This window comes from Cyclopterus lumpus, chromosome 14, assembly GCF_009769545.1.
Source record: "Cyclopterus lumpus isolate fCycLum1 chromosome 14, fCycLum1.pri, whole genome shotgun sequence".
NCBI classification, from domain to species: domain Eukaryota; kingdom Metazoa; phylum Chordata; class Actinopteri; order Perciformes; family Cyclopteridae; genus Cyclopterus; species Cyclopterus lumpus.
The window spans coordinates 9144411-9158148 of NC_046979.1; the positions used below are offsets into that span (position 1 = coordinate 9144411).

The window sequence follows — 13738 nt, forward strand, 5'->3', positions numbered from 1 at the left end:
GACTGAGTGCCTGAGGTTAATTAACGGCATGACGAGCACCCGTCAGCTGTTTTTGGTGTTTGAATGCTCTAACTAAGAATCTCTGCTTTCTCTGAACGGGCTGTATTATTTTCCACGGACGAGTTGCCACAGACACAAAACAATACGACCATCAGAACAAGTAGCTCCTTAACGGATGAACACATATCTGCAGTATACAGTGGGCTGTATCTTCAAACATCATCGACTGAACTTGTTGCATATTTATCAACGTGTCAAATGTTCATTTGCTTATTATAAAAAAAACACAAGCTGCTGTTATGGAATTGGAGCACACGGCGTTATGATCGCATTACAGACGCTCCATCGGAGCCACAAGGCGTTGAAGGGAGCGTTGTGTCTTCTCTGGCTATGAAGACTATGAAGAGCTGCTGTGTGACTTACCTCAGGATGCCTGTGTCCAATAAGGGCAGTGTAGGTTCTGATCAAAATGTACACGTGTCTCCAGATGCCTAAAACTATTTTTGACGTGCGTAACTGCATATATTCAATTGCTTCACGAGTGATTCGCAGTTACTTTATGTTTCGGAGGGAGCAAAGGTGAAAAGAAGTTCCTTGGGGTGACGGGAGTTTGAATTTGAAAGCGTTGACGTGACACTGGCTCACAAAAGAGGCCAAAGGTTTAACAACAATGAGCTCATTTTCTAGTTTAATCATCATGCATGGTTACTGCTTCTTCTTTTTTTTATGGGATTAAAGTGGATTCTTAAAATATGTGAATTGTGTGGCAAAGGAGCAGAAACGGCTTTAACTCCTCTCTCCTGAAGCTGAACCATCTGTTCAGAACGACTATGAATTTACGATCTTCATGAAACACAAACATGTTCCATAAGGTGTGGTGACTTTACCTACTGGGAATAACCCTGACAGCTTTGTAATTGCTGTAATTAGACCGAATGGCTGTATGACATAAAGGAAGCTGCATGTGACTTGATTCCTTTGGTTTTGTTATGTCAATGGTAACATGCACTTGCATGCCTGGGCATGATGTATCTCCCTTTATACAAATCATATGAAATCCCGTGCATCTTTCAGTTCTTTTATATCTTTTTTTCCTGTTCTATATTTGTCTTTTGATTCCTTCATTTTTTTTGAAAATTCAAATTCAAATGAATCTTCTCATGTTGTCGTCGGCGTACACATTGAATATAATTTGTACGCCGTTAATTTGTGTAAGTAAGTGCGGTGGCTCACCCTCCCTTTTGATGTAGATGGTTGGTTGCGCTGTAAAAGGTGAGATGACTCATCGTTTGTCAGCTAAGGTGGGGCAAAACAACCGTTCCTTTTATTATGTTTATTATGCCAGACTGATGGCGAGCTTTTGTTTTGACCTTCATACTGCGCCGTATGTCGAGCTACGCCTTCCTTGATTTACTGGAAATGAACCAGGTGCCAAATCTTGAAGGTATCCTCCGATCAGCAAAAGCCTCAACACTGTGGACGGAGAACAGATCCCACAGCGTGGAGATGGAGGCGTATCCAGATAGCCTGTGCTCTGATTTGCAAGCGGAACATGACATATTACAGGCAGTGTGATTGTATCTTTGGCAGCAGTTGCTAAGTCTTTGTTTAAAGAAGTTGTTCTTATTATGTTATCTTAAAACTGTAGTCACTTAATGTGAAGGTTCAGCAGTCTGAGTCAGACCAATCAAGTGAATATAGTCTCGGTTCGGTCATTTCTGTGTGAAATGCCACAAATGGTGTTATTGCAGAGGAATGGCAACACAATACATGGAATTGGGGATCTGATACTTAAACGACTAACTTCAAAATAAACTAATTTGAAGCCTCATATTAGCTTTGGCTGAAATACACAACGTATTTTTTCACATAATCAGGACTGTGGATTGTGTGTGAACTGGAGGAAAGATTGTAGCGACCGATATCTCTCATTATGCATATGGTTTGTGAATAAGACAGCCTTGAAACCACTTGAACCTATTCACCTATGAATGTTTGCCCTGTTTGGATGAGTCATACAGATACAAATCCTCCACTGATCCAGAGTAATATCTGATTATCATTTTTAAGCGTGTGGCAACATCTGATTTAACTGTCCTATCTGGTTCTTTATTATTTGGTTATTTTACGAGGCGTGAGAGCAAGTCAGCATGTTTGTGAAGCAGAAACATAATGTTCTTCATTTTGCTTCTCATTTCATAGCACAGCTGCAGCACAACACAATGAACGTTCACAAATGTCTCCAATGTGGAGAAGTCTGTCTGGCGCAATATTTTCCTCAGATAATGTAGAGGTGCTGTTATATTTCCTTCTGTGGTTTGATAATAAACCCACATCAATTGTGTTTCTGCCTTCTTGCACGAACGACATCCGTACCTGTCATTTGTGTATTTGAACATGTCATCTCATCCAAAGTAAACAGTAAATCCGTGAGTCATGTCTAAATACTACACTGCCAAGAACTACATGTACTTTTTTTGTACTTTGAAACAATTGCATGCAAGAATACTGAGTGGCTGAAGCTGAACCGCTGTACATATCATCTGTATAAACTTTCGAGGATTTCTTACAAAAAAAACAAACGTGGTCCATATAAAATAAAGTCAAATTCTTTACAGCAGCCTGTCTTGTCTCGCTGCTCGATGGGCCTCGAGTCTGCTGATGATAACGTAATTTATTGGGGAAACACAGATATACATCTGGGTGCTGACTAAATCATCACTTAACAGGTGTTGACTGGTGTGATTGAGGGGTTTGTATGTACTGTCCCCATGGCAACAGTGAGAATTAGCACCACAATGATATGGACCATGGTACAAAAAGCACTGGACTCAACAAATGTTGTTGAAAACGCGGAAGAAAAGATGAATTTCACCAGCCAGAAAACATTTGGTTCACTGACGTGTGGGTAATTTGATTTTAATAAAAATGTTCAGGTTTCTAATCGCCTCAATCTCATGATTTGATAACTTTTAGTTTTAACTTGTCTTGTTCTGTGTTTTTTGTTTGTATGTGTTTGTTATATTGCTGCCTGTCTTGGCCAGGTCACCCTCGAAAAAGAGATTTTTTTAAATCTCAATGGGATTCACCTGGTTAAATAAAGGTTTAATTCAATAAATATGGTGTGTGTGCCCTCGCGCGTATGCGTGTGTACGTAAATATGTCGACGAGGCATTGTTGTCGGAGGATTTCGGTGGAAATGTGTTTTTATCCACACAAGAGCCAACATGAAATGAGAACAAAAAGAGTTTTTTCTTAAAGAGCAGCGGACTCTCCCGGTCTCCACCTTTTTAAGCTCCCTCCTCCTCAGCACATTATATTTGTATTCACACCGATACAATATATGGATTACTCAAGAGTGCCTTGAATAGAGTGAGACACTGCCGGAGGACTAACACACTCCTGAGCTGCACGCAGTCAAACAGGACTGTACAGCTCTCCCTGAACCCGCCTCGCATTCACGTAAGTACACTATTAAGGCTGACGGATTTATGTGTTCTAATATTTCATGTGATGTTATATAAGTCATTCTAAAAATATTGATATTCAATTTCTTCTTTCCCCCTCCATGCTTTTACATAACCTACCAATTAGCCTATATACGTGTTATATATATATATATATATATATATATATATATATATATATATATATATATATATATATATATATATATATATATACATTTATACAACTTCTTTAATCTCTCTTTGTTTTTCACAGTCTTCGTTGACATCGGAATGGCGAGTAAATCCTGGATGACACTGATGCTGCTCTTATTAATAACGTGGCCGGAGAGCACGAGTTGCGATGGACAAACTGGTGTGTGCGCATTTCAATACGTCATTTATGAATTTATCAGACGCATATGCCACTCCTAACTTGTGTGTCATTTAAAACACCAAACACAATTAAATGAATAGTTCTGCAGAGACACGGAGTTATTGTCAGGATGCGATTCTGTGGAAGAGGGTTAATGTTTAAACATTAACAATATGTTCATTAGAAAAACCCAGTGACACATTTATAAATCTGTATATGTTTTCCCTTGCATGAGATCCTCCTGAGGACCTTGTGATATCAGACCTTGGTCATCTTGGACATCTCCAGATTAGATGGAGCCCCCCAGCCAGCTTCATGAATATGACAGAGTGCTCCAAGCTATATCAGCTGGAGTATTTCAACACATACAAGAACAGCTGGACTGTAAGTGCTCACCATTTCATTCAAATCTTACACACAGTTTCTTAACTCGTCTAATCTCCTGCCAGAAATGATCAATATAGCATGACATTATCTGCTATGTTAACGATGCAATTAAAGGGATGCAATTCATTTTATACCCACATGGTGTGAGATCCAGACATGAAGATCCAGATTTAACAGTTCAATTAAATGGCGTGTTTGTTGTGGAAGCTGTTGGAAACAACCCTAATTGAATATGTAATTATATAACAAGGATGTGAAGAAAAAAAAATCAAATGATGTATCCTTAAACTTCCGAAATCCACCGCTTCATAGACGATCTGCTGCATCCTTTTATTATGGAGCTTAACTGAAGTCCCTGATTAAGTTCTGTAGAAACTGTAACAGGTGTATTCTTTGGTCTGTTGGGAATCATTTAAATATCCGCATACATACTGTCCATTACATGAGTGGAAATCTGCGACAGCTGGATTTAATGATAGCCATATCCTGATGTCGTATATATGGCGCTATAATTGTCATTCCTAAATGTGTTTCAATGTGAGAACAGGTTCACATGGCTTCAGTTGCAGCTTTGTTGATCCTCTGAGAATATTGCAGCAAAGGTCATCCCTAAAAAAAGACTTTCAACACTGTTTAAATAGTTTTGAATGATTGGCAGAAGTCCCCTTTTGGTTTCAGATTCAGATTCAACTTTATTGTCATTGCACAGAGTACAGGTACTGAGACAACGAAATGTAGTTTAGCATCTGAACAGAGCAGTGCAAAGAAAGCAGAATATTTAAAAAAGTGCAATGCAGATATAGTTACAGTGGATATGTATAAATATATATAAACAGTAAATATGTAAACATTAAAGTTAAAGGTGCAAGTGTCTATATGTAGACATTAAGGTGCAAGTGTGATTGAGGGAGGGTGTGGGGAGAGGTTGGCAATGATGGAGGGGGCGTGGGGGGGGGGGTAGGGGCTGTCAACGTGGTGCAGAGTTGAGGGTGTTGACCGCTGAGAGGAACTGTTCCTGAGTCTGCTGGTCCTGAACGGAGGTTCCTGTAGCGCCTCCCAGAGGGAAGGAGGGCCGGGGTGTGTGGCCGGGGTGTGTGGGGTCCCTGACGATGCTGCGTGCCCTCCACAGGCAGCGCTTGAGGTGAAGTTTCACCAGGATCTGAGGAGACATGTGGATCTTCTTCAGTCTCCTCAGGAAGAAGAGACGCTGGTGTGCCTTCTTGACCAGGATTGAGGTATTGAGGGTCCAAGAGAGGTCCTTGGAGATGTGGACACACAGAAACCTAAAGCTGGAGACACGCTTGCAACCTCCATTCCGTTGATGTGGATGGGGCCGTGTGTGCAGCCTTTGGTCTTTCTGAAGTCCACAATAATCTCCTTGGTCTTTCCAGTGTTGAGGGCAAAGTTGTTGTTGGCGTACCACAGCGCCAGTTGCCGGACCTCCACCCTGTAGGCCGACTCATCGTTGTTATGGATGAGGCCCACCACCGTTGTGTCGTCTGCAAACTTGATGATGGTGTTGGAACCATGTACAGGCATGCAGTCGTGGGTGAACCGGGAGAAGAGGAGAGGACTCAGCACACAGCCCTGTGGAACGCCAGGGCTGGGATGGTGTTGAATGCTGAACTGAAATTGATGAGCAGCATTCTCACGTAAGTGTTTTTATTGTCAAGGTGGGAGAGGGCGAAGTGAAGAGCTGTGGCGTCTTCTGTACACCTATTCTGGCAGTAGGCGAATTGAAGGGGGGGTGGTAGGCAGGTTTTGAGATGAACCAGGACCAGCCTCTTGAAGCACTTCATGATGATGGGTGTAAGTGCAACTGGGCGAACGTTGTTAACAATCGCTGCAATGGAGTGTTTTGGCACTGGCATTTTGTTTTTTGTCATAAATCTCAGCAAACCTTCTGTCATTGCACCATGATGTACTTGAACAAATATAAATGAACTCTTTTGGTTGTATCTCTGCCTGCAGGGCGTTGATTGAGCATAAACAAACAGAAATGTTTCCAGTGGATGCTGGTGTCTGAGATATAATGATTATGACAGATATGACTGAAATGGAATTACTACGACAACAATCATATGTGTGCCCATGGATACAAGGAATATGACCAGTGGAATTATTATGCAGAAATGGAGCTCTTTCACAGCTTCATACAGACCAATTTCAAACAGCAGCTATAAAATCTTGACTTAATTCAAATGTATATGATTTTTTTCTGTTGCATTTATGACATTGACAGTTTCTCACTACACTTGAATTCTTCAGGACATTATCTTCTCAAGTGAACCCCTCAGGGATCACATGTCAAAACTAACCAGCTTTGAATGCACGGCGTCAGATTTCCCAGAATAATATCTCTCGTGGATATTCAAGATTGGGAAGCAAAATGTCTGTCCAAAGGCATCGCTGCTGAATCTTTGAATGCAGTCAATATAAATAAACAGTAAATTGAATAACAGGATAGTGTTTCTGGATTGGCAGGCTATCAGGACTGTGCAACCGGAGCACCTTGCCCAGTTTGATCTAATGAAAGAGGTGAGAGTGAGAGTGTACACCTTGCTGACTGGACCCTGCATCGGCGGCACTATGGTCAAGAGCACGCGCTACACTGAACTGGTCCAGAAACCTTCCAGCACAGGTCAGGGCTTGGGGGGTCTAAATGGTGGCATATACATCAGAACGAGATATTTGTATGAATTGTCACTGATTGGTTTTAATGACCTTTCTACCTCTAGGTGTTGCAGGAACTGCAGTCCAGGATTTTGTCTGCGTGTACCATAACAGGCAATACCTGGAGTGCAACTGGGGAGGAAACCCAAAGATGCCTGCCAACTCCCGACAAAATCTGTATTTCTGGTATGTTATGGGCCCATCAAAGACATGTTTAGCCATTTCATAGGAGGTCAGTCGCATCACCTATTTGGTCAAGACTTTAGAGATCCCCTGAGCATGAACCTAAACAACGTCAGTGATTACTTCATTTGTTTACATATACCTTCATGCTAAGATCGTCTCAATTATGATCAAGGCCATTGTTCTTTGAATAATTAAAATGATGGTAATCATATTGGCAAAACCTCCAAAAAAACCTCAACAAAACAGTCTAAATGAATAGATAGCGCCCATTGAAGCAATGTGTTATGTGATCTGTCTCTTCCCAAGGCACAAAGGGCTGAAGCAGGCAGATGAATGCCCGAAATATCTTATTTCGGACGGAACCAGGAGCGGCTGCAACTTCACAGGAAACTCCCTCCCGGAGTTCTCTGATATAAACTTCTGTATAAATGGCTCCTCTCCTGAAGGCCCCCTGAAAACTACATTCTTCTCCTTGCAAATCCAAAACAAAAGTACGTGAAGGCTTTCCTTTACATGGAAACTCCATGTAAAGTATAGTGATTATTATGACCCTTGTGTTTGCTCCACTGTGATCTCAGTCCTCCTGTCAAATAAGTCAAGTAATTGATTTAATGTTGCAGTGAAGCTTGAAACTACAGAGGAGCTGCATCTGGAAACAGGTCCAGGCAAGCAACTGAAACTGCACTGGGAAGCTCCCGTTTGGAACAGTCCTGGTCATTGTCTTGAATGGGAGGTGGAACACAAACAAGAGGGACCCAATGGGAAAATTGCTACGGTACGTAATATGAGCAGTTCTGCTTCAGTGTTTCAGTGTATAGCTTTCCACATCTGTCGATTGTTCAGCTGCAAGAGGGATATAGGTTATGCAGAAAACAGGAATTAGACTGCAGTGAGAGGCATGAAAGCATAGAGGGAAGAGTCAAATAATCAAATGATCCCTAAACGGCAAGAGCATGTTTTTTTGAAGTGTCGACAAGGCAGGCAGACTGGTATACTTAAAAGATCAATTTTAAGTATCCGAGTCCAGAAGCAGGCAGGTGTAACAGCCAGAACAAATACATGAACGCCATACAGGAATAAATGTTGAGCTAAATGAAGAAAGAAATGTTGATTTAACACATCTTAAAGTCAGTTTAGGCATTGGGCTATGTGTGTTGGCTCTCTAACTCAAATGTGTATTTTATTCTAATCATTTCTTTACTCATTTTTGTGATTGACAGAAGCAGATTTCAACCAAGCAGATGAGCCTCACTCTGCCCTTCGAACACGACAGTCAGAGAAACTGCTTCAGGGTTCGGTCCAAGGTGAACAAATATTGTGCAGAAAGGAGCTTTTGGAGTGAGTGGAGCCGTCCGATATGTCACCCAGGTAATTATCCTTCAATTTACCATTTAACATTTAGTTTTCATTATTACAAAGAAAACCTGAAAATATAATTTCTAGCATAAAATCAGTTCATCTGATTGTGACAAACAAACTTATTGTCAAACTTTCCCAGTCAGTCTTTGTCTGGATGTTCCCTTGAGATTTATGCAGCAATGTGTCGTAGTCATAGAAATGACATTAAAAAAACCAGAAGCTTTTATGATACCTTAAATTCCTGGGAGATCTATATGTAATCAGACTTTTCATATGATTAATTCAAAGTGTTTCCAGTTATAGAAATTTAAAAAAAAACAACGAGTACTCATGAGCAACACACATTTTCCTTCCTTGAAGACCCTGATTACATCATAAAACAGTAAGTCTAATTATTTGTTATTTAGAAATATCATAGGATATTGCAAAACATGAATTGCATTTTATATTGGTACAATGTGGCATATTTATAGTTCAAATAGATTATTAATATGTTCATGCCTTCTGGTCTTAATTTCTGTTTATTTTGCTCTTATCATTCGGATTTTGTTTGCTGGATAATCTAAGAGAAACATAGCTTTAATAAATGTTTGTTAAGATTTTAGAAACTGTGAGAGCCATACATGTAATGACAATTTATGTCATTTTTCTTTACAGCCACTGATGCTGCCAATATCTTCTTCTTCTATATATATAGGCTTCAGAGAGGATTGGTAGCATCCTCAACAAAATGTTATGTTATGATAATGTTGAGAGGTTTAAACATAATTAATGCAAAAGCACCACAAATGTATTTTTACGTACACAATTCTATTAATTTCCAATTTGTGTAAATCTAGTTTTTTTAATTATTATTTGAGTTTATGTTGAATTACTTCAATACAAGGATGTATCTTTGGATGACACAGAAGAAAAATATGACTTTGTTGCACTACTACTACTGTCTGTGTATGATGCATCAACACCTTCAAGGTAAAGAGGGGGTGTTGGATGCAACAAGGACTGAAGTGGACATATTAATTGTCATTTTTATTAATTACTTTTTTGTGAAAATGACAATTTTAGTCACTTGAGGTGTATAAATGTATTTTTGAAGGTGCTGGCTGACAATTATGAGCTAACTATTTCTGATAGTGTATCTAATCTGAGTGTGTGTTGATTTCTGGGGCTGTATTACCAGTTTAAATTCCTACTCGCACCACAGCAGAGAAAATGGACCTAAAGTATCTGTAGCTTCAGCTTGATAAATGAAATTCATTGTCTTTCTGCTTTGAAGCGTCACAATGTTTTAGCAGAATAAAATGTTTGATCTAACTCTGTTGGCGTGAGTCTTCTTCATTGCACTCTAGGTGGTTTATACTGGTGTCCCACAAGGACCAGTATTAGGCCCCCTGTTGTTTTCTGAACATAAATAATGTTTATTTATTATCTCTATGCTGACGATACCAACTTGTATACTATTATTTACTATTTACAATGTATTATTACTTTGTACTGCAAATCAGAACTGTCTTCAGGTTAATCTGCTTTTGATGAGTTCTTAACTCCCAAAAGAAAAAAATTTAATTTGTTTGCCGGTCAAAATCTCAATTGGAATGTAAAATAAAATGTCTAATACAAAATGTTCTTATAAAGCCAACACAATACAAATGGGTCCAACTTACTTGTGGATTTATAAAATGTCCAAATAGGGATCTTCTACTTCTTTTGGACATTGCGTTGATAATATTATTGTTCATGAAGATTTTAGTTGACTTGTCATTCATTGTAAGGTTCATTGATAGATACTTTTATTGATGAAATGATATGTAAATAAACCTGATCTTGTGTGTTTTTGCTTTGTTTTAGAGAATAAAGAAGTGGCACCTGAACCAGGATGGGACATGGTACCTATCTATGTATATATCGCTGTTGCCATCACCGCTATACTGGTGCTGTCTCTGTGTGTGGGGCTAGTGTAAGTAAATATATATATATATACAGTATAGCACTCTAAAAATATCATGTTAGTCCTTAATATATTTGAAATGGTAGATAAGGAGGTTAGCTTTATAAGAACAGAAATCGAGAGCATTAGTCGACAAAGATTGAAGGACAGGTGGCAGAAGCAATAGTAGGAAGAGATGAATGGACCATGGTATTACAGAGTTCGGGGTGGTGGTGGGGGGGGGGGGGGGGGGGGAAGAATACAACAATGTTTTTTTTTGTTTTTGTTTTTTCCCAAATAAAAGTAACATTATTTTTGTTGATCAATGTTAATATCAGCCATCCACGCTTGATACCAGTTGGTGGCGGTAATGCACCAAATTGTTGCCAACTGCCAACAAAACTCAAAGAGGTAGAAGAGAAAAGAACCCACCCAAAGAGCACCAGGGAGAAGTTCTCCTTCTGGGCTTTTTGCCATACATCTCCTTAGTGAACAAACATACTTGGTTAGATTTAGGAAAATATCATGTTTGGGGTTTAATCAAACCCTTCCTTTCAGACCCTTCTGCCAGGAGCTTTTAGACACAATATGAAATGAGAAGATAAACTCACTGCAAACTGTGTTTCAGTTTTAGGAGGATCTCCAGACGAGTGAAGAAGCCGGACTCTCTGCTCACCAACCTCTTTACCAGGAATGCAGTAGGCTCAGCGAGGGAGGCCTAAAAGACAAGAAAACATGCACCTTCATCGCTCTCAAATACCACCTCTGTCCAATGTTTTTTTTGTAGAATTAAACCTCTCTCATTTGTCAGGGTTTCTTATTTAAAATCACACAATGAAGCTTTGAGAGATGCCACACGGTCAACGCCTGAGATTGTAACCCCTGAGGGCTGAAGGTTACAGCAGGTCACTTCATATAGGCTCCATGTTACAAATAGTATTCTATCAATCCAACATAATGTACTGTGCTAGCCTTTCATTTGCCAAACGCTTGAATTCATAGGAAATATCATGCTTACTGGAATTGTATATTTATAATTGTTGTTTATTCATTGTTGGCTGTTTACTTTCTGCCAAAACACTTGCAAATTGATTTAGTACGAAGATTTGTTGCGTTCGGGAGAAATTAAGTAGTTGTTTTGATAAAGGGTTTACTTTGTGCCTCAACTCTTGCCAAATAGTTCAGAATTATACAGAATTATTTTATGATGTCTAATTCCAATATACCAGGATGATATGTTTGATGTGTTTTTGGACGTATGGTTTACTTCTTGTGGTTTTTTGTATTAACAAAAGGCCGACCAAGCCACTGGATATCAGGAGTGTTTTTTCTAATTGATTGTATTGCCTATTTTAAATTAAGCATACTGTTGAAGACACTATGAGTTGTAGTTTTGTGAACTGTGGATATTTAGTGGATGATAGCAGCTCAACCGGCTGAAATCTTCACTTCAATAAAAAGTTTCCTTGAAAACTTAAATCACTGAAGTTAAACAGTTTTTATCGTCTGTTGACAGAAGAAAAACATTTAGAGGTAATTTAGAAGAAAATGGTTCTGTAAAAATATAAGATGACATCTGCATAACCTTGTCTGTCACGACTGAAACAGCTGGAAATACTTTATAATCTATATGTTTTCTTTGATGTATACGTGTCGTGATATATTTGTATGAACAGGAACAGTGATAACACTCTGCTGCAATATGCGCACAATGTTTCTGTCGTGGTCTAGTTGCGTTTTCACAGAATCTAAATATTTGTACAATTTCAATACCAGCTATGGAACAACAATCTCAATGTCATACAGTTTCATTTGTATGAAATTAAATTTAAAGTGTCTTGAAATCCCTGTGGTAGGCAGCGGCTCTCATCTAAACTTCACAGTTGTCTATGATTTCCAGGTGTAACAACAGATGTTGAAATATCATGCACTTCAAATGTTTTTCATATGCAAATAGCATTTGTCAACTGTGACATACTTGCAAGTAGACAGAAATAGCAGAGTAAGGGAAGAATCAGAATTGATTCTTATTTATTTAGAGTGCATGACACAAATTATCTTTTATGATGATATAAAATGATCAAGATAACCTGCTTTTAGAGTGTATATGTAGGAAGACTTTATTTTTGCTGCCGTTGCCCTCTAGTGTTCAGACAATCTATTGCACCCAACACGTTCTTAGATGAAATAAGTGTCATTTATATTTTCAGCAGATTCTCTTGTGATCTACAAATTAAATGATCTTGTGTACATTATGTTTTAATTACCTGTGTGCAGCTGTCCATGCCAATGTTTTTCATTTAACATTTTATATGGATATTCGAGCACATGTGAATGTGATGAAGTGGTTATGATACCACTAGCGCTCTCATTACCTTTATGTTTGGGTATTTGCCTTAGGACGACCAAAGTTGGATTGAACATTTGCAAATAAGGACGCTCTGATTCAGAGGGCATTGATGTTTCTGTTGTATGTTCCTTGCTCTAAACAGACAACTCTATTCCGCTCATGTATCTAATCATCAGCAGTGCAAGTGGACATTAAATATTTTCTTTCACTGCGTTATATTTTCTTTCACGTCGGGAAAGTAACCATCTGGCTCCAGGCTGACGTCTGTTTTTTAGTGTTTGATCCGACATTCATTGACATCCACAAGGTCAGTTATGCAGCTGACAGCTTCCCACACCAGTTCGCCTCCATTGCCCCTGACTGTCCGTGTGCATGTGTGTGTGTGCGTGTGTGTGTGCGTGTGCATGTGTGTGTCTATGTGTAGTTGTGTTATTCTATGATTAATCAGTAGAAAAGAAATGAGAGAAACATAAATAAAAAAATGCACGCACACACACACACACACACAGTCCTCATTTTTATGTCATGGGTGAATTATTTGTGAGTATTTGTTTTATTCAGTCAATCATTACATACAATCTAATATATATAAAAAAGAAATGACTGAAAAGGTATAGGCAGAAGCATAAATGCTTATATGTTATATCAATTAAATCAGATAATTAATTATATATATGTATGTATATATATATATATATATATATATATATATATATATATATATATATGCCAACACAAAAAAATGTATATATACATATTTCATTCACACTTGTAACACTCAAAAATAGTTTTATAAATAATCCTTTTAAAAACCAAAAATGAGTTGTTCCATATTTGAGTGACACCTCTGACTGCTGCCCCCTGCCTGCATGGCCACACAGAAGATAATTAATGAAGGGATTTGACTGTTGTATTCACACAATATTGAGTATACAGTGGCAGCATGTGGGTTTAACTGGACCGAGGGGGCTGCAGGGCTGCAGAAGCGTGATAGTGGAGGAGAAATTAGCAACTTTCTCCAGGTTAATATGTAA

The 13738-nt window shown here is 38.8% G+C and overlaps 1 protein-coding gene across 4 annotated transcripts; it reads left to right on the plus strand.

The window, feature by feature from the left end:
* The first annotated feature begins 3358 nt into the window (after nt 1-3358).
* Nucleotides 3359-12561, plus strand: il13ra2 (interleukin 13 receptor, alpha 2). Of its 4 annotated transcripts, none has more exons than XR_004611086.1 (10): nt 3359-3462; nt 3724-3822; nt 4058-4206; nt 6694-6850; nt 6948-7068; nt 7375-7559; nt 7689-7843; nt 8289-8436; nt 8725-8809; nt 10276-10355. XR_004611086.1 is itself a non-coding variant. In XM_034551060.1 (10 exons), exons 2-10 carry the CDS (start codon nt 3741-3743, stop codon nt 11074-11076), a joined length of 1194 nt encoding a protein of 397 aa, XP_034406951.1. In that variant the 5' UTR covers nt 3359-3462; nt 3724-3740; the 3' UTR covers nt 11077-12561. The 4 variants fall into 4 exon arrangements, 2 of the variants coding, with proteins under 2 accessions (XP_034406951.1, XP_034406950.1); XR_004611085.1 differs by lacking the exon at nt 10276-10355 and adding an exon at nt 9085-10264; XM_034551060.1 differs by lacking the exon at nt 8725-8809 and adding an exon at nt 10983-12561 and having other exon boundaries at nt 8295-8436; nt 10276-10384.
* The last annotated feature ends 1177 nt before the right edge of the window (nt 12562-13738 follow it).

Bases quoted from the DNA above. Each gene is read 5' to 3' on its own strand.
- il13ra2 (XM_034551059.1), top strand. From the start codon at position 3,741: ATGGCGAGTAAATCCTGGATGACACTGATGCTGCTCTTATTAATAACG. The intron at 3,823-4,057 runs GTGTGTGCGCAT...CCCTTGCATGAG, and splicing joins GAGTTGCGATGGACAAACTG to ATCCTCCTGAGGACCTTGTG. The intron at 7,560-7,688 runs GTACGTGAAGGC...TTAATGTTGCAG, and splicing joins CTTGCAAATCCAAAACAAAA to TGAAGCTTGAAACTACAGAG.